The sequence below is a fragment of the Didymella exigua genome (assembly GCF_010094145.1).
Source record: "Didymella exigua CBS 183.55 unplaced genomic scaffold M421scaffold_16, whole genome shotgun sequence".
Taxonomy (NCBI): Eukaryota; Fungi; Ascomycota; class Dothideomycetes; order Pleosporales; family Didymellaceae; genus Didymella; species Didymella exigua.
The window spans coordinates 10,794-33,375 of NW_022984790.1; the positions used below are offsets into that span (position 1 = coordinate 10,794).

General features: G+C 54.1%; 11 protein-coding genes across 11 annotated transcripts; 4 read left to right on the forward strand and 7 right to left on the reverse strand.

The window, feature by feature from the left end:
- Nucleotides 1-341: 341 nt before the first annotated feature.
- M421DRAFT_92944 (P-loop containing nucleoside triphosphate hydrolase protein) lies at nt 342-1,271 on the forward strand (the record flags this gene model as incomplete). The annotated part of the gene is made up of 2 exons (XM_033598074.1): nt 342-483; nt 535-1,271. The coding sequence occupies 2 exons, from the start codon at nt 342-344 to the stop codon at nt 1,269-1,271; spliced, it is 879 nt and encodes a 292-aa protein (XP_033447763.1).
- A 1,701-nt stretch (nt 1,272-2,972) lies between these two features.
- Nucleotides 2,973-5,574, reverse strand: M421DRAFT_64709 (OPT superfamily oligopeptide transporter; the record flags this gene model as incomplete). The annotated part of the gene is made up of 5 exons (XM_033596186.1): nt 2,973-3,311; nt 3,364-4,095; nt 4,146-4,412; nt 4,482-5,159; nt 5,236-5,574. 5 exons carry the CDS (start codon nt 5,572-5,574, stop codon nt 2,973-2,975), a joined length of 2,355 nt encoding a protein of 784 aa, XP_033447764.1.
- Nucleotides 5,575-5,669: 95 nt separating this feature from the next.
- On the reverse strand, nt 5,670-6,504 carry M421DRAFT_169268 (uncharacterized protein). Its single transcript, XM_033587756.1, has 2 exons — nt 6,410-6,504; nt 5,670-6,234 (listed from the first exon to the last, which is right to left on the reverse strand). Exon 2 carries the CDS (start codon nt 6,194-6,196, stop codon nt 5,765-5,767), a length of 432 nt encoding a protein of 143 aa, XP_033447765.1. The 5' UTR covers nt 6,197-6,234; nt 6,410-6,504; the 3' UTR covers nt 5,670-5,764.
- A 901-nt stretch (nt 6,505-7,405) lies between these two features.
- Nucleotides 7,406-8,690, reverse strand: M421DRAFT_169181 (uncharacterized protein). The gene has a single exon (XM_033587755.1). It carries the CDS (start codon nt 8,393-8,395, stop codon nt 7,514-7,516), a length of 882 nt encoding a protein of 293 aa, XP_033447766.1. The 5' UTR covers nt 8,396-8,690; the 3' UTR covers nt 7,406-7,513.
- Nucleotides 8,691-9,193: 503 nt separating this feature from the next.
- On the forward strand, nt 9,194-9,774 carry M421DRAFT_92946 (uncharacterized protein; the record flags this gene model as incomplete). The annotated part of the gene is made up of 3 exons (XM_033598075.1): nt 9,194-9,438; nt 9,482-9,649; nt 9,705-9,774. 3 exons carry the CDS (start codon nt 9,194-9,196, stop codon nt 9,772-9,774), a joined length of 483 nt encoding a protein of 160 aa, XP_033447767.1.
- Nucleotides 9,775-11,634: 1,860 nt separating this feature from the next.
- Nucleotides 11,635-12,890, reverse strand: M421DRAFT_5807 (uncharacterized protein; the record flags this gene model as incomplete). Its single annotated transcript, XM_033595563.1, has 2 exons — nt 11,635-11,670; nt 11,718-12,890. The coding sequence occupies 2 exons, from the start codon at nt 12,888-12,890 to the stop codon at nt 11,635-11,637; spliced, it is 1,209 nt and encodes a 402-aa protein (XP_033447768.1).
- Nucleotides 12,891-13,156: 266 nt separating this feature from the next.
- M421DRAFT_169319 (vacuolar protein sorting-associated protein 73) lies at nt 13,157-15,019 on the reverse strand. Its single transcript, XM_033587757.1, has 4 exons — nt 14,959-15,019; nt 14,724-14,888; nt 14,024-14,678; nt 13,157-13,970 (listed from the first exon to the last, which is right to left on the reverse strand). Exons 2-4 carry the CDS (start codon nt 14,817-14,819, stop codon nt 13,270-13,272), a joined length of 1,452 nt encoding a protein of 483 aa, XP_033447769.1. The 5' UTR covers nt 14,820-14,888; nt 14,959-15,019; the 3' UTR covers nt 13,157-13,269.
- An 869-nt stretch (nt 15,020-15,888) lies between these two features.
- Nucleotides 15,889-17,144, forward strand: M421DRAFT_64473 (serine/threonine-protein kinase MAK; the record flags this gene model as incomplete). The annotated part of the gene is made up of 2 exons (XM_033596165.1): nt 15,889-16,025; nt 16,070-17,144. The coding sequence occupies 2 exons, from the start codon at nt 15,889-15,891 to the stop codon at nt 17,142-17,144; spliced, it is 1,212 nt and encodes a 403-aa protein (XP_033447770.1).
- Nucleotides 17,145-18,153: 1,009 nt separating this feature from the next.
- On the forward strand, nt 18,154-19,521 carry M421DRAFT_421359 (PR-1-like protein). The gene is made up of 3 exons (XM_033592796.1): nt 18,154-18,704; nt 18,758-19,007; nt 19,054-19,521. Exons 1-3 carry the CDS (start codon nt 18,453-18,455, stop codon nt 19,185-19,187), a joined length of 636 nt encoding a protein of 211 aa, XP_033447771.1. The 5' UTR covers nt 18,154-18,452; the 3' UTR covers nt 19,188-19,521.
- A 23-nt stretch (nt 19,522-19,544) lies between these two features.
- Nucleotides 19,545-20,280, reverse strand: M421DRAFT_65042 (thioredoxin-like protein; the record flags this gene model as incomplete). The annotated part of the gene is made up of 2 exons (XM_033596212.1): nt 19,545-20,181; nt 20,231-20,280. 2 exons carry the CDS (start codon nt 20,278-20,280, stop codon nt 19,545-19,547), a joined length of 687 nt encoding a protein of 228 aa, XP_033447772.1.
- A 225-nt stretch (nt 20,281-20,505) lies between these two features.
- M421DRAFT_169429 (BAR-domain-containing protein) lies at nt 20,506-22,006 on the reverse strand. Its single transcript, XM_033587758.1, has 2 exons — nt 20,803-22,006; nt 20,506-20,753 (listed from the first exon to the last, which is right to left on the reverse strand). The coding sequence occupies exons 1-2, from the start codon at nt 21,857-21,859 to the stop codon at nt 20,731-20,733; spliced, it is 1,080 nt and encodes a 359-aa protein (XP_033447773.1). The 5' UTR covers nt 21,860-22,006; the 3' UTR covers nt 20,506-20,730.
- Nucleotides 22,007-22,582: the final 576 nt, after the last annotated feature.

Here is a 22,582-nt window from a genome sequence, read left to right on the forward strand (position 1 = left end):
CGGCGTGATAGACGCTGTGAATGACTCAGACGGCCTGGTCAACGAACACTGTACTGCGAGTATTTGGTCAGGCTGACAGTGCAGGCTTAAGTGCCGGAGAGGTGAGGTTGAAGATTTCGCCTTGTACCTGCCAAATTCGGCACTAGCCGATGTTCGGCACCTGATGCTGTCATCACCGCGGCGCGGCTCACCGAAGTGCCCCCCCCCCCCCCCCCCCCCGCCCCCCCCCCCCCCCCCCCCCCCCCCCCCCCCCCCGCCAATTCACGGTACAAAATGTAGCGCATTGCCAACAAGTCGCATCTGCCTCCTTTGCATCTCCAACCACAGAATTCGGCTTTACAATGACTACAGACGCGAACGGGCAGAAGTTAGCGCCATCAATTGACGTGAAGAATCTGAGCTATGCCTTTCCGGATGGCTCGAGTGGGTTGAAGGAGGTCTTCCTCAACCTGCCTCCTGGCAGTAGAACCCTTCTCATTGGAGGTAAATAAAATGCATGTACCTTCAATAATAACATGGGCTAATGAAATGCAGCTAATGGTGCTGGAAAGACGACTCTTCTGCGCCTACTCTCCGGTAAGCGCATGGCCCCGGCCGACTCCGTCTCGATTGCAGGCGTCGACCCTTTCAAAGAGGGTCTCGAAGGCGTCACTTACCTCGGTCTTGAGTGGGTTCTGAACCCCATCGTCCGCACCGATATCGATGTCGTCACCCTTCTCAACTCCGTCGGTGGCCAGTATTATTCCGAGCGCCGTGACGAGCTCGTGCAAGTGCTCGACATCGACCTCACGTGGCGCATGCACGCTGTGTCTGACGGCGAGAGGCGAAGAGTGCAGTTGGCAATGGGTCTGCTGCGACCTTGGACGATTCTTCTCCTTGACGAGATCACAGTCGACCTCGATTTGCTCTCGCGATCGAACTTTTTGGCCTTCTTGAAGAAGGAGACGGACGAGCGCCCCTGCACAATCGTATACGCAACACATATTCTGGATAACCTCGCAACTTGGCCCACACACCTCGTACACATGTCGCTGGGCAAGGTTAAGAAATGGGGCAGTGTGGAAGACATGGGCGTCAAGAGTGATCCTGATTCCAGAGTGCTGTCCGGCAACAGCCAGCTTGGTGAGCTCGTGCTCACCTGGCTGCAGGAGGACCTTAACGAGAGAGGTCTCAGGAATGGCAGGAATGCTCCTCGTTCTGAAGGCAAGACCTACCAGAACTTAGAAGGCAAAGGCGGATACGGCGCGGAGAAGAAGGTAGAAAAGGAGTAGACTAAGGAAATAGACGCCACGCATAGGGTGGAGCAGGTCTGTTTCAACAACGCAGACCACTGGATTCCAACAGGCGTTTAGAGGTTTCTCAACGATGATACCCCAAATTCGAAATTTCAACATCAAGATGGTCTTCAGCATCAAGAGCAGGAGCACTAAATATACGTGGTTACTTCAAAGCTTCTCTTCTCATATCGATCGGTCCTTTATGGCGGAACTATGAACTGTTGCGTAGTGCGAGCAACCAGTCGCAAGCCTTCGGTGACCAGCTGCAGTGAGTCTACCGCACCCTTGATCAGTCTGAACTGTGGCTGTGTCATATGCAGTCTTACACCGTGGTTCCAGAAGGTCCGCTCAAACCCTGGTTGGCAAATACAGATCAAATATTGGTACCGAGATACTCACCTCGCCATGTCGCATTATCGAGAAGCCTAGTTGCCGAGTGCAGAGCTGCTTGCAGTTCTCAAACAATGTACGCTCTTGCAGAGTAATTACCGGTCTACATTAAATGCCTCCAAGGTTTTCGAGCTCCTTCCAGCTTCTCCAGGCAACACACACGAATCACTGGAGCTCTTACGATTAGATCACAGGCGCTTCCCGATAAACCACGCTGAGATTTATGTTTTTGGGGCAAGATGAGGCTCGGGTAAGGACATGGGGCGATAACATCCTTTAATTCATCTGCTCGTTCCCCTCACACAGTTGTCCACGGGTCGCTTCTTACACCTAAGACAGGAACTCAGTGTCTTGTTCCCACAGTGTACATTACGTTTCGTTCGTTCACCTTAAGGCTTTTTGTATCTCACACGTAACTGCGACACGTCTCTATTTTTCAGTCATTATGGCACCAATTAGTACCGTCATCATCAGCTGCATGGGGATCTTCAGTGATGGTAACAAAGTTACTGTTGATTGCCACCAGGTCTACCCTGCAATGCACCTCACTCCACGGCTTCCAAGCTCGCGAGAGCAACAAACGACCCAGTGCCCACCGCCTCTTAATCAACATGTTCTAGGGCCACGTTGGCGATCACCCGCACATTCTCCTCTTCATTTTGGTCTTCATTGCTGGCTCCACCATCTCTCGAATATTCGATCGAGAGCCATACTGGGTCTAGCGCATCATAGGTTGAACAACTCTTCCTCCCAAAGACGCACCATTGCATCCATACTAACAGGTACGCACAGAATACGCACCGAAGCTAAGGCTCGAGCACAACGACTTTGTCGTCCAGATCAAGCGCAACAGCGATGACTCGGTGGACGATGAGCTCAACCTCTGGACCGCTGCCGTCTTCGGTATGAAGGGCGGTGCTGTGCAGGAGCAGTTGATGAGCGCAGATTGGTATTACCGCCCAAGGGTACTGCATCGGTTTCTGAAGCAACCTGATCAGGTGGTTTACAACAAAGAGTCTGGGAGGGTGTACGATCAATGGCGGGTTGTGCACAGCGCGTAGGTGGACTTCGCAGGCGGAACTGATCTTAGAGACCGCCAGTTCCTTTGAGGAGTCATACGGCGGACAGTCAAAGCTTACAGGATACCATCATTCACTTGGACCGGAAATGTTAATGGATATAGTCCTCGTTCGAGCTTTGTAAACATTTCATAACTCGAAGGTTTAAAATTGAAGCTAGTGAAACGGCACACATCTCCCAAAGAGAAACACAGTCCACTTCCCCTGGCCTCTTCCAACCGAGTTTTTACTCCGCGACCGGACAATGGTCGTAGTTGCCAGCGACGTTGTTGCCCCACCATTGTGGGAACGGGACCGCAGGGCCACCAGCGCCAAATACAGCGAATGATAGGATGAACAGACACGTCAGACTAGCGCCATCAAAGGCACCAGCGATGAGGTATGAGTAGTCCTTGAAGATGCGCGGGCGGTAGTTGCGGAGGTAGAACTGAGTGTAGAAACCAACGATGGTCCAGCTGAGAAGAACGCATGTCTGTGATTGGTTGTACGGGATGTAACCAGCATACTGAATGAATTGCGGGAGATTGATCTCTTCGAGAGAGAACTTGCCGATCCGAGGAACAAACTGTTGTAGTGTCAGTAGAGTGAGAGACAACCTATTGTCGGGTTATGCTCACATGCGCAAAGATGCGGTGCGCGGCGACGATACCGGCTCCGATGAGGAGGCCGAAAGGTACAATGGAGTATGTTTGACCCTGCTTGTAGATGTAGGCTGCAAGCGCCCAAGTGGATGCGTTGGTGTTGTACGACTGAATGTTAGCACCACTCCATGCCGCGTCACCGTTGGTATCAGCAAGCAATTCCCGGTTGCCTGCGACGATGGAGATCATAATGGCGTAGTTGATAAAGCCACCAAGCACGGTCCCGTAGACCTGCGTCAAGAACATGACGCGAGGAGGAATCTTGAGGTATTCTCCGAGTTTCAGGTCCATACTGAGCTGCACAGTGCCGTTGATGACGTTGTGGGACCATGCAGCGAAGTACATATTGCCTATGGGGCGTCCAGGCAACATCAAACCGGCGATGACCTTAGACAAGTTATTTGTCGCGATACCGTTGCCGAAACGAGAGTAGAGGATCGTGCTGAAGGGTGCGATGATTGTTCCCATCAGCAGAGCAATAATGTAAGCCCAAACGGGCAGAGTGATGTTCTCTTTGATGACAACAATGAGACCGAGAACGAAACTGAAGACAAGCACAGCCACGTACCACCACCAGGGTGCTTCTCTGTAGTGCTTGTGCATGTAGGCGTGATGTGGGTCGCTGAAGTTGCCTTTCTTGGCCGACTTGAATGTCCTGACGATATCGCCACCCCAGAAGAGAACAATATGGGCGATCAGGGCTCCGATCTGTAAGTTATCAGATGATTGTATTTCACACTGAGGATCAGTCTGCTTACCGCAGCGTTTGCCATAAACATAGCGTAGGCAAAAGTGCCCGTGAGTCTTGGCAGGCCGTATTTGGCCAATGCGCTCTTGTCAAGCACACCGTTCACGAACACCTTTGTGCTGGGGTATTTTCCACCGGCCTGAGTCAGCAGACGTGTCGACATAAACGGATACGACTTCGAGTTCCAGGCGTTGCCATAATAGATGGCGAGCATAACGATGAAGCAGACAATGAGACCAGCAGTCTGATGCAGCTGTAACTTCAGTGGAAGTGATGACTGGAAGGATGTAATCTGTCGGAAAAGACCTGATCAGTTCGATTCTACAATCTCCACTGGAAGACTTACGTATTGCCAGTCAAAGGATAAGGTGAAGAGACCCAGGCCTTCGTTGTTACTAGCACCACCGAAGATATTCGTAAGCGTGGCAGCTTTGGATCCAGTTGCGTGCATAGCAGCCAAGCAGGGGATCGAGACCGAGTTGAGCCATGGGAAGATGTACGCTGGGAAGAACTCGTAGGCAAACATGCACGAGAACGCGATCCAGAACCATCTCATCGGTTTGGAGTCTTTGACCGACTGCCAATGCAGACCTTGAATAACCTTCACAGTCGGCAGACTGCTCCAGTAGACCGCATCGACGTGCCAAACGCAGATGGGGCGCATGATACCGCAAATACCATAGCCGAACAGACCAATCGAGATGGTGCTAAAAATGACGGTCACAGGGTTCAGAGGGAGGTCATAGAAAATGTCTTGGGCAGCGAAGACCTGACTGCTAGGAGCAGCAATCGATGCTGAAGTGGCTGTGATAGATGTGATAGCATGCTCCTTCAGACTCCAGGGACCCTTGTTGAAGAAGGAGATGATCTGGATGTAGAGGGGTACCTTGCCAACACCACCGGCAGCCCTCCATCGAGCTTCGAACTTCTCGCCACGTGGGAGTATCTTGGCCCAGGCGTTACCGAGGAAGAAGGCTATGAGGACAATGAAGGTTCCTTGGATCGTAATGGCAGTTGGCTTGAACTTAGGCGTGTGTCAGTGATCGCGGTCCATATAAAAGCGAGAACGAGGAAGATACCTGGTAGATCTGAAAGACCACAGCCTGGAATGCAGACAGTATGGTCGCTAGGAAAATGCTTCGAAACGTCAAGGCCGGCTCTTGGTCGTCTCGCATGGGCAACAAGTGAGCAGCGGCATCGGCTCCAGTGACGATGATGCGATGGTCATCGTCTTCGTCGGCACTGTCGTACGAAGGCAAAGCGGCCTTAATCTCCGGCTCCAACACACCCTTTTTTTCAGACCCTTCATCGCTCTCAGCCAGGCGGTGCTTCTCATCGGTGAAAGTATTGATGGCTTCGTGGGAGGAAACAACAGTCGTCTTGCCCTCAACGCCGGGTGCGCCGATAATGAGCGTCTCACCAATGGGATTTGCGGCCATTGTGAAGGTGGGCAAGAACTATCGTGACGACCATACACACCATGGGATGAAGCCCATACTATATAGATACTCCGGAACGGTTCACATGAGCACATAACGCTAGGACTTGAAGCGATAGCAAATCGCGGCGAGGTCGTACGCAGCTGCCAATCAGATGGAACTCTTGCATTCCGGCAGCGAAATGGTGGTACTATCTAAGTGCGAAAAGGAAGGTGGTGCGGAGCACGACACCGCTGGTATTGAAACAAACCCAGGGATACATGCGCAACCATGTAGGTGGGCGGAGATCACGACTACCCAGGTAATGGTACCATCTTATCGCCAACTGAATATGGAGAAGACGGCGCGTGAAGGCGTTCCAGAAGCGCCGAAGAGCTGATAGCGGAAAAGTAGTTTGGCCTGCCCCATGCACGGAACACACCATGCAGTCGAACCCGCACGCTGCAGGCGTGTTGGATATGCGCGTCCAATGCGCCAAATTCTTCAGGGTCCAGATGGTTGCGGAGACCTGTGGCAAGTAGCAGACGCCAGAAATGTCGAACGCGCTTCCATTCCAAGCGATCGCGAGACTGATAGTCAGGCACGGCCGTATCACCAAGAATCGAAGAGTGCTGGCTGGCATGCCCCCGGAGTCAGAGTCCGCTCCGCATCCTGAACAATCTAAAACCCAGGTTTTAGCACTAGACTACTAGTCTTGAGCACGCGATAAGAAGCGTTGCCAAGAAGGGTCGCGCTTTCTTAGCCGAGCTTGATTCATCCAAGCCACACAGTTGGCCATCTACTGAGGCACGGCGACATCACCAATGAGAAGCGTCGCGCGATAATAAACGCGTACCTTCTTCATTGAGGAGCACCGAGACCAGTGGCGTGATGGTGGCACCGTATTAAGTGTAGGGTGGTGGCGGCCTCTCGACGAAGGGCACCAAGACGACCGTGGCGAAAGTCCTATCGTGCGTTTCCTTGAAGGAGGAAATTTGTGCCACGGAGCATTCGGGAGCTGCTCTTTGGTTGTGCGTGTCTGCCCAATCCTAATGCAACCGTGAATGACCGACGCGGCTCGGCCATGCGGCACTTGTCTGATCAAATACGATGGACATCCTCTCGTTATCGGGCGATTGTAGGGAGCGCTGTGCTCAGGATCTCAGGCCAGCAGTGCTTGCAGATAGGTTGCCGTCCTACTTGGAAGCCTGAGAATGTGCTATGCGGCGCGGCTGGCGGTAGGTAACTCTGCGTTCGATTGGGTCGAATAGCAGCAAAACTGTGTTCTACTCAGTTCAATACAACAATCACGATTCGAAGCAGTCCCGATAAGTCATTTAGAGGATCGGAAGGCTGGAATCTGCGTTGTTGGGTACTGGTGCAGGGTTGCGCGCTGCTGTGTGTGGCCGAAGCTCGAATAACCCCCGCTTCGTCGTCAGGGTCCATCGTCGCTGGCGTTGCATCAACAGCGGAACCAATTTGAAGGCCAAACGGAAAAATGAAGTCGGATTTGCGTTTAGACGTAAGTGAGGACTCGACGAGGTGTACGACTACTGGTACAAGATGAGAGAGCTTGACTCTTGCCTAAGAACTGCGCTAGTCTAGGCATCAGCGAGATCCTTGCTCGCGCCTTGCGCCCTTTTCCAGCACCTCGCTCATGGCAGACGTCAGTATCGCAACGTGCACCAACTCCTATCAAAGCAGACTCGTTACTTATGCTTGCCAACGAAATTGCGAGGCTCATCCGTTAACCTCCGCTTGCAACGCTTTCTCACAACGACAGCGCGAATGCCGAACACGAGTATCCACTTCATCTCTTGACGTGAATGCCCTATCATCTCTGCGACATCAGACCACCTCTCAAAGTACCTGAATAGGAGGGAGCGATGATGGAACAAACACGTACACGCCTTGCACGTGGGCTTCGCCGGTCTTTGTACGACTCACTCAGCTTGCCTGATCAAGTAAAACTGGCAACCCACACGTCCATCCCCCTAATCCCAGATCTGCCACCATGCACACCCTCTAAACTTACTTCACAAGCATCCCGCAATGCAAGGATCACGCCTCGTTCTCTCTCGTCATTCACATACTCCTCCACCTGCTTCTCAAAGGACGGAGAGAGACACGCCGACACTTCCCACTGTCCGTCTAAAAGATCCTCGCCAGCCTGCACAGAGGTCTCGCCTTCCAGTTGCCACCCGGCAGCCAGGGCTAGTTGTGTAAGTCGTTTTGGACTCAGTACCATGCGGACATTTGAGATGCTCTCCGGTTTACGGCACTCTAAGGCTGCCTGGGTGAGCGCAGCCAAGACATGAGGCTGGGAAAAGGGAGTTGCGACCAACGACCACTCGGCAAGGAGGAGACGCTTGCTATGCTGCCTGATGGCACGGAAAGTGGACAATATAAGCGAGGGGGAGGAGAAGTACCATAGGCAGTGTGCGAGGACGGTTGCGTGAAAAGTTTTGCTGTCACCGGAGGATAGTGAGGAGAGGTACTCCTGGGGTGATTGCTGGACCCAAGTGATCTGCCGACCCAAAGGACCCTGCGAGATGTGACCCTGGGCTTGGCCAAGGGTGTATGGCGAGCCATAATCCAAGTCTGCTGGGTCGAGCGCTACCACCGTCCCCTGCTCACCTACAGCAGCGGCAAGAACAGTGGTACAGTCCCCTTGGCCGCACCCTAGCTCAAGCACTTTCGCGCCCGGAGAGACATTCCAATGCTTCAGCAGCTCAAGGCGATGTTGAGTCTGGGAGCGCTGGACGCTAAAATTGGCAGGGTCGTGTAAAGAAAGACGAGCGATAGAGGCCGCGTCGAGACCGTAGGATGTATTCGACTCCATCAGTATTAACCCGAGACTAACGAATGGGTCCGCGTTGATTGGGTAGTATTCGGGGAAATAGTACGGTATGAGAGACTGTCCAAAGTATAGTCGGGGATGAAGAACGTTGACATCCCAAGGCGCGTCGTCTTATACATATCGTAAGGTGATATACTCTGACTCCTAACGTACATCTAGCGGACTGTCGGCGCTATCTTGACGCACTAGGAAGGTGCCGATCCCGCGGCGCCGAGTTAACAAAGGCGAGATGAGGTCAAAGTGTCACAGCACATCACATTTGGACCAACGAGGCATTCGTTCGCTTCTGGTGCCTGAGCATTGGCTGTTCCATCCCGCAGTGCGCCCAAATCGCATCTTGATCCTTCCTACGCGACATCGAATACCTCCAAAGTGCTCCTGAAACTGCGACGATCGCCGCCAACATCCTTATCGTCATCTCAATGATCTTTTGTGTCATCAATTCCCTATGCACCAACGATGAGTACCATCCGAAATTGTACAAGCAACTTCGTCTAAAGGAGCGGATACTATTACGGGTCGGCTTCCTCTGGCAAACTTGCAAACAAGAAGACTTGTGCACTCCTGTACTGTCACTCTTCACCATCACTTTCGACGTCAGCCTGATCCATTAATGTATTCTGAGCGAGGCTATCATAGACGCCCTGCAGCTGACGTGTATCAAACTTAGGATAATTGCACCATCGGATAGTTGACGGGTCGTTCATTCTCCACTTGTAGCCTACATAATGTGCTTCGGTAGCCACAATCAACAGACACAACTCAGCTTCCAACTCCAACATGTCCACCCTTGTTCGCGACGACAAACTCCTTTTGTACAAGCCTCCTGAGTCGAACCAGTACTTCCGCTTCCGTTGTTGCATATGCTCGCTGAACCACATCTCCATCGCCGGTTGTCCAACGTACGCTTGCAATCCAGATCCCGTCGCCATCCGATGGCTCCAGGATCACCAGTCTGTTGCTGAAGATCGGGTAGAGTTGTGTGGCCCGACTTTCAATGTCGGTAATAAGCTGGTCGTAATCAGGTCCGTGAAGATATCTGTAGAGAATGCTGCTCAGAGTGATTAGAAAAGCCGTTGCGGCTAGGGTGTTGAAGAATACCATAACCGCTCACTTGGAATGCCTATTCTCCAGGAAGCAGGTCGGCGAGAGGGAAGAATTGACGAATTTGATTAATGGCGGCTCATATGGCGGGTTTCATACAATGGCCGTCGCTTGCATGATTTTCCTTTGTCTGTGAGCCTTATTGTTGAGCCTGGCACTGTGCTTGCACATTGCTTATTGCTCGAAGTTACGAGGATGCGCTGCATCTCTGGGCAAGAAGCAGCGATCCGGTGCTGGAACGTACTGCCAACCAGTGATGAGGCCAGTAGTGACATGATACTATAGTTTCATTGCCGTCACCAATTTAGAAAAATTGGTATGCGTATGAGGAGAAGAGCTTTGTGGACATAAATCAGCTGCCAGGTGATGCTACTTGTGTCCCCAAATAGACTATGCTCTAGTTAGCTTAACAGCTACGGCCTGTCTGCGACTGTTGCGAATGACATTGCAATGGTCTATAGATTTCTCCCTGCAGACGCCGCCCCACATTCTCACATCTAGTCCTCCAACTCACACAGCCCCTCCTCATCCGCGAACTCCAGTTCGATCGCCCTTTCCAAGCTTGTTAACGCCGATTTTTCGCCGTCTTCCATCACTCCAATCAACGTGCTGTTGCGCACCACCTTGCGAAGCTCCGCCGACCACAAGCCGCCCTCATGCTGCTCTATGGAGATGTAGGTAGGATAGGTAGGATACAGCTTGAATGCCAGCGTCGTGATTTCGCCCATTGTGCGCTGGTAGTCGGGTTCTCGGACATTCATAATGAGCTCGTACATTGGACTCTAGGCGGCGATGTGAATAAGTTATGAGCTAGCTAGGCAAGTACTTGTTTTGCGACGTTGATAGCTCAGTAAGTCGTGATTTGTGGCAAGAAGCAACTGCGTTGCTGCAACGCCGGCGTACAACATTGTCGATGTGTTATTTGTGACAACAGCTGTTTGCTGAACACTTGCCCAAAGGTCTTTGTATGAGCTTGCTCCAAGATTGCACATCATTCACCAGTAACCGCAGAGCTTGGATACGTAAAACGTCGCGATTCTCGTTTGCACGCGTACTGCGACCACACTGCAGTGTCCTCCTGACCTGATTGTAACCACACGTAAATGTAGAACTTTTGGAAAGAAACAGCTTCGTTGGTCGATAACTTCTTGTCCGTAGCAGATCGACTGGAATGTGCGCAGGGGCATCTCGCGAAGGACTTCTGCGCGGCTGCAGCGCTACATTGTACCGTGATGATGCTGCGATAAAGATCCAGCCTGCCCATGTACCGAGACCGTAGCAACCGCTGACGTTTCTAAAGCCAAAAACATCTGGTTGTCGGGTATAAATTACGGGGGATGAAACCGAAGCGGGCCGGTTCGCACAGTGTTGTTTGTCATATGGGTGTTGCGTAGAAGCGGAAGAAGTCAGAAGAATGTTCGTAGGATTCGTCACATGCTTACTACAGTCAACATCGCAGCTGCTCGATCTAACATTCTCTCTGCGGAAGATTCTGATTCCGGGACTTTAGGAGGCGCGACTAGATCTGAGCCTTAACGCTCCAATTTCATGAATAAGATGACTGGCAAAGGGCGTCCCTCGGTCACCGTGTGATATCAGACTGCCGCCGAAGGCGCCCGTGAACCGGCGACACAGCAATATCAGGCTCTTGCCGCCGCAGCCGCCGATGATGAAACGCCCGCCCCTCAGACAGTGTTCCCCGGGTCACATGCCACACACCAGGGCCAAGCTAGAGACGAATACACCTCGCCAACTCACAGCCTTGTCCAGGTGTGGGGGCTCCGTGCATGATATGCCGTGGACATCGAAGTGCTTCGTCCAGCAGGGAGAGCGTTATTGCATGCAAACCATTAGATCCTGCTGGTTGTTCGTGCGTGCTCCTACGGACTTGATGTAGTCGCGTCTGGCATAGAAAGGTCTGCGAGCGCGCTGCGGACGGCATGAACAGCTCGATCGGAGCCAGGCTGAATGAAAAGCGTCTCATTGTGGTATCTTAGCAACTGCTATCGCGCTTCCAGCTGCTCAAAATGTTGGAGATGAGTCCGCCAATGCCAGCGTGGATCTTGAGTCTCTATGCAAATATGTCCATTGTATACAATCGGCCGCTCGAAACAACTCTACCTTTGATCGAGCATGTGCTTAAACTTCTCGATCTACTTCTGTTAGCCCTGTTGCTTCTAGAACGCTGTACGAGACTCACCTTTGTGCTCAGATACTTCTCCACCTCCTCACTCTTGATGCCCTGCTTACCGCCTGTCTTCCAAGCAAGCGGTACCATAGCCACCCTCTCTCTGACCACAACCTCGCGCCCTGGTCCCTCGACCGCGCGAACCTTATCAGGGTTGTTTGTGAGCAGTCTGATGCCTCTTTCTCCATCCAGGCCCAGGTCCATGAGCATAGCTGTCGCCAGGCCGTAGCTCCGAGCATCAGCCGGGTGCCTAAGCATGACGTTTGCTTCGTAGGTATCGTTGCCCAAATCTTGCAGATTGTATGCTTTCAGCTTCTCGCCAAGCCCAATGCCGCGCCCTTCTTGCCGCAGGTAGATTATGGCGCCGCCGGAGGGAGAGAATGTAGGGTCTGCCATAAGGCGCGCGCCTTCATCGAGTTGCTCGCCGCAGTCGCAGCGTGCGGACCAAACGGTCTCGCCGGTGTAGCACTCCGAGTGTATGCGCACGAGAGGGAGGTCGGAGGTGGGCGTATGTGCATCGCCATTCTCTGAAGATGCTGAAGAGGATGAGGTCCGCCCATCGTCGTGACTGTTGGTTGTGGCGACGTCTGGCGTTCGTTTCGAAGGTACGCCTTCTGCGCGCTTGATTGCTTCTATCCGAGAGCTGATCCGGCCTGGATACAGTCGCCCTACGTATGCGCCTCTAGTCATACGGTCGAGCTCTGTCTCTCCAGGCCTCTCCGCGTCCAGTGATCGCGAGCGAATTTGGTTGCCAAACACGATAGCGAGGTGCTCTTTGGTGTCTACATTGTTGCGGTAAACGTGAAGCCACATCTCATGGCCGGTGGTCGTGGGTATGCGCGCGCGTACTTCGCACTCGACTATGGGTAGCTTCTGGAGCAGCTCGGGTCTTGGCGAGTCGGTGGATCTCGAGGTATCCACAGGTATCGAGCGGGGCGGTCGGCGGGGTTGTGACGGTGTCGTGAAGCCCGGCGTGGCTGGAGGCGTGAAGGCGGGCGAGATGAGCGAGGGGGGTGGGTCGGATCCACGGTGCTGTGAGACTCGCGGCACATGATCTTGTGTCGTGCCCTCCCCTACGGCGCTGTCTGACGTGTGGAAGTCGAACCCGTTCCGGCTCGGGCTCTGCGGCTGCGGTGTGTAGAGTGGTGGGAGACCGGGCGATGCATGGGACGGGAGTTCAGGCATGCTGGAAAAAAGAAGTGTACCGTCAATTGAGCGCGGCACAACAGACAGGAGTGGGCAGGTGGTAGCCAGAGCGTATGCACATGAAACTGTGAGGTCTGCTGTCGCAATGAGGGCCTCGGGAGTTCTGTGGGGCGCTTGTCATGATTCCCGAGGCCGGAGCCGCTTTGGAAGCGTGCGGAAGTGCACCGATATTCGCCCGCACCGAGGCGGATGTGGCACCAGTGGTCCTTTGTAATCATCATCGTAAGCATGACAGCGCTGGCAATGGAGAAGAGAGGCGCGAAAGAATCTGTGTTTGCTTGTGCTACCACATTGTGAGATGCAGATGCGCCTTCCGAATCTGCGTCGCCCACGTCACCCCGCCTTTTGCATGTGAGCCTCAATCGACCCTGCGCTCCCTGCCCCAGACCTCGTCCGCGTTCTTCTTGCCCTTTGTCTCTGGCACATACCACGAGAGGAAGGCGAAGAAGAATGCAGAGAGTCCTGCGAAGATCAGATAGACTTTTCCGCCCAACTGTGCACTCAGCAGCGGGAAGAACTGAGCCACGATGAAGGTAGCAATCCAGTTCGCACCAAGCGCGATACTTTGAGTTGCATCCACAGCTTCTGGGCCCACAAGCTCGCTGGCAAGGATAAAGGGAACTGGGCCCAGCCCAAGCGCAAAGCTCGAGACGAAGAAGAGCACAGCGACGGCTGAGAGTACGGGCACCGACTTCATGATGCCAATTGCAAGCAGCAGGGAGCTGGTGCCCATGCCTGCGATCGAGCCTAAAAGGCATGGCTTACGTCCAAACTTGTCTGGCAAAGGTGCACCACCAGCCGTGATCACGATGTTGACTGCAGACACCGCAAGGTTGAGCAGCGCAGAGTTGGACTCAAGGAGCCCCGCCAGGAGCGACACGCCGTACATGACAATGCTGTTAATGCCGCTGAACTGCTGGGCCAGCATGACCATGATGACTGCAATGGCAGCCTTCTTGTAATCTTCGTGACGCAAAACCTGCATGATAGTCAAGGTGCCTTCTTTGTCGGTTGATGGTGACGAGCCACCCTCGTTGTGCAGCAGGGTCTGCTCCTCCTCTGTTGTGGTGTCAGTGCCGTTCAAGAGCGTGCTTTCTGAGCACACGACTTACCATTCACGCTGGAGCCGTCGATTCCCCAGTCGTTCATCTCACCGTCAATGTCGGCATTTGCGCCACGAATATTGCGTAAAATCCTCTTGGCCTGGGTGAGGTTACCCTTCTCAGCAAGGTACTTGGGGCTCTCTGCAGACAAGAGCAAACACAGCCCTTGCACAAAACCGATCAGCCCACCAACAGCCAAGATGACTCTCCAGTACGAGTCGTGACTGAGGAAATAGCCCAGCAACTGCGTGACTAAGATGCCGACATTGCACATGATCTGTGTGAACGCGCCAAAGAAGCCCTTGTTCGCCGGTGGTGCGATCTCTGAGATATACAGAGGTACAATGACCACAGCCGCTCCTGCACCAACCCCAGAGACGAGTCTGCCAAATGCCATGACGGCGATGCTAGGCGATAGCGCTTCGAAGACGGGGCCGATGGTGAAGAACAGAGTAGTCATCTGCATAGCCCTGAGACGCCCGTATTTCCCAGCTAAGGGCGCCGCTGACAGCGCACCGATAAGCCCTCCCAGTGTGTACATAGAGCCCACAACACCCCATTGCGTTGGGGTCATCTCAATGCATTGTGGCAGATTCGGCGTTGCGGTCGAGGTAATGGACTTCTTCTTGCAGCGGATGACATCTTCGGGCGCGTTTAGTTCAGACTATTGTTGTCAGTTTGGTCATGTCGAGTATTGGGCGGTGCATACAAGATGGAAACCAAACAGAAGAGGACCTAGAGTCGCAGTAAAGAGCAGGTACACGAAGTACCCTGTAAGGTCACCGAACCACGATCTTGGGTCCATGGTATCTACTGTGGCTCTACAGGCAGTGGTATAGGAGGGGAAATTAGCCGTGTGTATGTTTACACGGCGCTATACAATTGTCAGCCTCTTGCACAAGGGTACGCCGTCGTGGCAGTGTGCGGAGGACGGGTGCTTGTACCTGTTTGACGAGCCGCGGAGGGCTTGATAAACACACGAAAAGATTAAGCACACTATGACACCATTCGACGACGGACAAACAGACACCAAGAAGCGGCGAAGTGGTGGGCTTGGGTCAGGGTAATGTGTGGAGATCGCGATGGCTAGCGGTCATGGGAGCTCACCTGGGAGCTTGGGCGACCCAGTGTTCACATGTTGCGGCTCTGCGGGGAGGCCAACCAGCTCAAAGTTGTATCCATGGATCGTGACGACTGCGCAGCTTCACTTCTCCAATTGCTTCACACTCTCTACAAAAGACTCTACGCGGGTATCATACAAGACATAGCGGCCTTGAGATCAACCCATATAGCCGACAAACTTCACGCGTCCGTTGATCGGCGTCTTGCGCAGCCCCGAGAGATACTCCATCGCGTCGAGTCGATCTGTGTTCCGCCCACGGAGCGAGCCCGCGAAACGCCGTGGGCGCGTATGCGCAAGCTCCCAACGTGGAGACGTTTAAACGAGACGCAAATGACCGGAAGATGAGCCAGCCACCGTCGAATCCGCCATCTTCGGGTGGCCCACCTTCGTCTGCAGCATCAACCGCCCGAGCCGCCCTAGTACAGAGGGCCTTCAACGGTCGGTACCCCTTCTGCCATTATTGGTATCACGCTGCTCTGTGTCGAGTCGTCTGCCTCATTTCCCGCCTCCTGAATAACTCCATTTTTATCTGCCTCTCTGCTAGCGGCGCTTGCTTTTGCTGGTCGTGAGTGCCGCCTGTTTCGCTTATTGTTGTTCCGTCAGCCTCGCTGCTGGCATCATCACAAATCGTCTCATCCATCTTACATCTCTGATATTGGCATCTCCTACTACCATCCAGGCTCGCAAACATCAACAAGTTGGATGGCTTCGCTAAGAACGCAACCAAACAGACACTGAAGACTCTACACAAATGTTTGCAGGATACAGCTCGAAGAAACGCATCAACGAGCGGTACAAGATCGTAGGCTTCATCAGTAGCGGGACCTATGGACGCGTCTACAAAGCAGAAGGCAAGAATGGCCGCATCGGAGAATTCGCCATCAAGAAGTAAGATTCATCAGGCAGGTCATCTGACAATGCTAACGACTCAGGTTCAAGCCGGATAAGGAAGGCGAACTTCAGTACTCTGGCATCTCACAGTCCGCAATAAGGGAAATGGCTCTCTGCACGGAGCTGGCACACTCTAATGTTGTTCACACGTCCGAGATCATACTAGAAGACAAGTGCATCTTCATTGTCTTTGAATATGCAGAGCACGATCTTCTCCAGATCATCCACCACCACAATCAGCCTCAGCGCCAAGCCATACCGGCACGAACCATCAAGTCGATATTATACCAGCTGTTGAAGGGTCTTGTTTACCTTCACCGTAACTGGGTCATGCATCGCGACTTGAAGCCCGCTAACATCATGGTTACGAGAGAGGGGAAGGTCAAGATTGGGGATTTGGGTCTAGCTCGTCTCTTCCACAAGCCTCTTCAGTCATTGTTTTCGGGCGATAAGGTTGTCGTCACGATCTGGTACCGAGCACCAGAGTTACTGCTTGGCAGTCGCCACTACACACCAGCGGTCGATCTTTGGGCTGTAGGCTGCATCTTTGCTGAACTACTGTCTCTGCGGCCTATCTTCAAGGGCGAAGAGGCGAAGATGGACAACAAGAAGACTGTGCCCTTCCAGCGTAACCAGATGCAGAAGATTGTCGAGGTCATGGGCTTGCCAAGTAAAGACCGCTGGCCACTACTGCCCGCTATGCCTGAGTATCCCCAGCTTACGTCGCTCATCGCGGGTAACGCAGCACGCTATCCTCGCCCGCAGGGTGACGGCCTAGAACGATGGTACCACCAGACACTGAATAACAACCACTACCCTGTTGGTACCGGACCGGACACGCCTGGCCAGGAAGGATTGTCCCTCCTCAAGCAGCTTCTCGAGTACGACCCACTCAAGCGCCTGACAGCTGAGAAGGCGCTCGAGCATCCGTACTTTACCGTACACGGCAAGCCTGCGGAGAGCTGTTTTGAGGACTCCAAGATCAAGTATCCTGTTCGAAGAGTCAGCCAGGAGGACAACGACATCCGTACGTCCGGCCTGCCAGGCACGAAGAGGAGCGGGCTGCCAGATGACTCGTTGATCGGCCGACCAGCAAAGCGTCTCAAGGAAGGATGACTATAAGCGGTGCAACCACATGTTCATCTCCAAATCGCAGGCTTGAATTCGGCCTGCCATAACCACGCAGTCAGCCGCGGACGTCGCACGAACGATCGAATATATAACCTAGCTGTCTCTGCGGCATGGCCTGTGAAAGCGTGGCTCGTGGTAGCCTCATAGCCCGCAGCCTGGTACGGAAACTCTATCCGGCAGCACGAGCGGTTGCGCAAGGCTCAGACGTCGCACAGCGAGGTTTAAGAGGAAAGATTACCTTCCTCAACGTTCACCAGGAGACGTTGCACAACTGTCAGTCATTGATTTAATCGCATATGCTTTACAGTTGAGCAGCAAGTAGTGAGCAAGAGCAAGTGATACGCCAGATCATACAGGGCTTCCGTAAGCTTTGGGGAGTCACATGAACGCGCGAATTAAGCAAGCCTTGGATGTTGTGCTTCTATGCTCCTACGAGTTTGATCATCATTGCCACGCTTGGGTTCGTTCTTAGAGTCAACGTCGATGAGACTGCTGGATGGAAACCACTACAAACTACGAGCCTGGTTCTTTCATAGAAATTGGTTTCACGAGCTCTCCCTAACATTGCTCTCGTTCACCTTTGAACTCTTTGGCTTCGAGTGTCGCACATTTTATTTCTCAATGCTTCAGACTTCACAACGTCAACCACATGCTATCTTGTGCGCAGCTTCACATCTCTCTAATAACCCTACGCATCTCACAGCGCTTGCCGACATGGGTGGTGCCCGTTTACAAGCGCCCTCAGGGACGCGCTACGTGACACCCACACTGTGTTCCATAACAGAAGGTGATAAAGTAACAAACGAGCCAGTCGTCACGAAGCACAGATTTGGCGCGACATAAGTCGGGTGAGCCGATCAGCTCATTCGATGCCGCGATGCTCGAGATTTCGAGATTTTCGCCTTCGGCCTTATTGCACGCATCTTTGCGCTTTCTCTCAGTCTGTCCGCGGCTGCTATTGCTCTTTCCTTGTGACACGCAATGCGGTCTGATTCGATGAGCTAGTGTACACGTTCACAGCAGGTAAGTGAAGGCAGCAGGCGCCTCTCGAGCACACGTTATTACCCCAGTGCATGGGCCACACTCCATCATATAAACACACCGCTCTCCTCCCTTCACTCCTCTTCCATCTTCGATCACTCACGCTCATTACAACTCCCGATCTTTTCATACTACACCTGAGTGCACGACACCCTCGATCATCTGCACCAGCTCACCTACAACCTGACCTCTAAGATACCCATATCAATCCACCTTGGTCGTTCCTCTCAGTGAACGACATCAACAAACATCATGAAGTCTCTTGCTACTCTCGCCACTCTTCTGGCTGCCACTGCAGTCGCTGCGCCCGCCCACGACGTCAAGCCACGCGACCTCTACAACGACAATGCGCCTCACGTCGACGACCCCAATTTCGTTAGCGCCGTGATGCGGGCTCACTGGTACTGGCGACGCCTCCACTGCGCTCAAGACCTAGTCTGGGGCCAGGACCTAGCCGATGCTGCTCGCCGTGACATTGCAGAGTGCACGTATATGCCCGAGCACGTAAGTCACCGAGCATTCCTCGATCCTCTCAAAGTGACTGACTCATCTCACAGATGCGCTCCGGCAGCAACCTGTCATCGCAGAAGCCGGCCCCTTCCAACTACGACGAGTGGATCGAGTTCGCCCGTACCGCTGTCCATGGATGGCACGAGGAGGAGACCAAGTATCCGTACGACCACCCGCACTATGCTGACACTTGGGGTCACTTCACGCAGATGGTGTGGCGCAACACATCCCGCGTCGGCTGCGCTGTTGGCTTCTGTAACCCTGGTCAGGTCGACTGGCCTGGTCGTCTCTACTGCTGTAAGTTGTCATTGTCCTGGTATAGGGCAGGCACTGATCACATCAGACTATGACTTTGTCGGCAATAATATTGCGGCCGGCCAGTTCGAGGCGCAGGTCTGGGGCCCAGTCTGCGGCGACCCTTCACTCGGTGAAGCCACCAAGCGCGCAGAGGTCAGCTATGACTGGACTCGCAAGTAAGCGTCGATGAGATGTTCCAAAAACTGGTACATACAAAGGAAAGCAGCACGTCAGTGATTAGGCTCCCTCTTCACGACGTCTCTGTAACGGCATGATAGCCCGGGTTGGTGATGACGTTCACGGTACATACTCCTTACATCCTTCTCTCGTTCATACTTGGTGGCGTTTGCTAGTGTATCTCTGACCATCTGGTTGGTCATCTTGGTCGCGTCATCTGCATTATCTGCGTTGGCAACAATGACGACTATGATGCAATCCAAACCATGTCAGACATGCACGGGGTAGCTTAGCATGACGGGTGTACACTAGGTTTCAATTCATCAATTCTCACCGAGCTTTGTCTGGTAGCTTGCTTCACTACGATGCCTCCTTGACCACCTGCTCCAGCGTCTTGATATATTCCCCAACCTCCTTCGCCCCGATCAGCGTGAAGTCCCTCCTCTTGCCCTCGAACACAATGTACGGCACACTATCGACCCCGTTCCCGGCCTGTTCTCGGATCGCCATCTTTGTTTCCATGGCCTCCTCGCTCTCGTCCTCGACCACCCTCTTCGCCTCGTCCTCATCCAGCCCCGCAGCCATACACGCCTTCACCAGCGTCTCAGGACTACTGGGGTGCGCGCGCGCCGTAAAGTACTGCTGATACAGACTCTCGAGCGCCGCGACGGCAGCATCCGCGCTTCGATGCTCCTGCACGTACCGCAGTACGCGGTGCGCGTGGAACGTATTCGCGAAGGGCCCGCTGCTGAAGTCGAACTCTATCCCCTCGTCCTTGCCCAGCGCACCCATGTAGGCCGCGTACTTGTCGAAGCGCGCCTCGGAGCCGCCGTACTTCTCGTCGCGGTACCAGACGTGTCTGTCCACGCCGGCGCGCGAAAATTCGGGGTACAGTTGGTACGGCGCGATGCGCAGCGTGAAGGATACGGGCGACGAGGGGTGCGCGGCGCGGTGCGCGGAGAGCGCTTTGCGCAGACGCACATAGCCGAGATATGTCCTGGGGAGAGGGTCAGTCGGTGCGTGAGGACGGGGACTGGGCTGTGTACCAGGGGCAGATGGTATCGAGGGTGAATGTGATCGTCGAGTCGTAGGACATGGTCGGGGGTGTGAGCGTGGTGTGGGCGGTTGGGCGCGGTCAGGAGGCGGCGTGGTGTGTTGATTGCTGCGGTGATGCGTGGATGAGTGCGATTATGCTGCTGGACATGGGGAGAGGATGCATGTTTGCATACAACCGAGCTCGTGGACTGCGTCGTCACTGCGATCAGCTCGGATGAGTGCCGTGTGGCCGAGCAACGTCATGCGGGGAGCGATCTACGCTAGCATGGAGATGGACCGAGGTGTGGCTGAAGCTGGGAGCAGTGGCGTGCGAGACGATGTTATGTGAACATCCGGAGGACTGAGAAGTGGTGGGGGAGTATTAATATTTAGTCTGAAGTGTAAGCAATGCAGTGTCTAGCAGAATGCACATGCAGGTCTAATCGACAGCCACCAACAGTAACAAAAGGCATCTTCATCTCGACATGACCGAGTCCCGCCGTTGGAACGCCTAATTCAGCTTCACGTAATTGCCTAGAAAAGTCAGCTTTTGTGGGACTGCTGGGAGTGTGAGGAACCGGACCTGGGAACTGCCCCTGCTTGCCCCGGACCTTGCCAGTCCACCACTCGTTCTCGTTTTGTGTCCTCGTGATAATCTCGATGGTGTCGCCGGCCAGGAAGCTTAGGTCGCCTTCAGACTGGGCCTCGAAGTCGAATAGGGCTGTACACGTCTCCGCTGCGGGCATGCCGCTGAGGCGGGAGGGCTTGGGCTTTGGTGGCGGCGGTGCGGCGCCCTTCGCCTTTGCTGCGGAACCCCACGAGCCTTGGGAGAATGTTGGTGATTTGACGTCGCCAATCGCGCCAGACGAGCCAGGGCTGTATGGTGGCGGCGGCGCCTCTTCAGAGACGGATGCGCGGCCTGCCTTTGCCTCTTGTGCTTTTGTTGCGTATTTGGAAACGCCTGGTCGCGCTCCGGGACCCGTGCGTCCACCCGTCGTCTTGTATTTGACGACCGACAGTTTCTCTGCCTCTGCCTGAACGTCTCCGCGCTTCTTCTCGTAGGCTGCCTCAATGTCCAATTCCAGATCGAAGTAGCCAATGTCAAGCCGTTGCATGCGCTCGTGCAATGTGTAGAAGACGTTCAGCTGCATGTAGTAGAACGACTGGAAGAGGGGTTGGATGAACTCTCTCTCCAGCGCGAACAGCTTGGGCAGCTCGTCCTTGAGCAGGTCGTTGAAGTAGTTGTAGTCCTGTGTGGCCTGTTCGCAATCGGCCTCGGCGCGGTACATGGCCTTTTCGTCCTTCAAAGTCTTGTCCTTCTTATCCTGCAGCTTCTTGAGAGTCGCCCGGTGCCGGTCGTAGTCGAGCTGCTTGTGGTCACGCTTGGCGCCCAGCTTTCGAACCGCCTTGATGATGTCGAGGAGCTGGTTCGCAGGCGAGATGACGCGAGCTTCTATCATCTCCAGCTCGGGGCCGAGTGTTTCTTGCAGTTCCGAAACAACCTCCTGGTACTGGTCGCAGGCCTCGATACCAGCGGTGTTTCCCTCATCGTGGAACGACGTGGGGTCAGACATTCGCCCGGAGATGGGCTTGTATATTTCGGCGATGGCTTTTGAGAATTCGATCTGATGTGTGAGCATGCCTGCGGGCTTGTGTTAGACGTGGCTGGAGGAGTGTAGGCGTGGCTGTGCGCACCATTGATAGCCTCAAAGTACCTGTCAGGCGTCAGTCAGCAGGACCGTGGGCGGGTTTAGCAATGTAGCGCACTTCTTGGACTCCTCGTGGAGCTTCTTCGTCTCCTTCTCCAGCTCGGCAAAGCGACGATCGGCGTCAATGTAGATGGCATCTTTTGTGATCTCGCCCTACGCATACTGCTGTCAGCGCATCCCCACGCCTGTGCGTCGCGGAAAGAGGCGCGTGGCTCGGCATCGCTCGGTGTAGGGCCCACTGGGTAGACGTACGATGTTGAACTTTTGCTTGAACGTTTGTGGCGTCTGTGAGTCTTGTCAGCAGCGTGTAGCGGCCTGACGGGGGCGCTGCACGAGTTTGGCGTACCCTCACTACGCCTTTCGTCAACCCTTTCCAACTCATTGTGATTCACTGTGCGCGCAATGTCCGCCGTATAGTGCGTGTCTGCCGTGTGATGCGGAACAAGGGACTCTCGGTGGTGTTCGCAGCGGGAGCAGGTGGTCGCAAGGACAGCGCGGAGAGAAGCGTGGGCGCTTTAGCTGGTGGGTCCTGTCGCTGTCCCTCCTTGACCATGACGTTGGTACAGCCGCTAAGCCACACAGCCACAAGTTCGATACACGCAGACGCACGCAGACGCACGCAGATGCAGACAAGACCGCAGATGCACGCGGTGC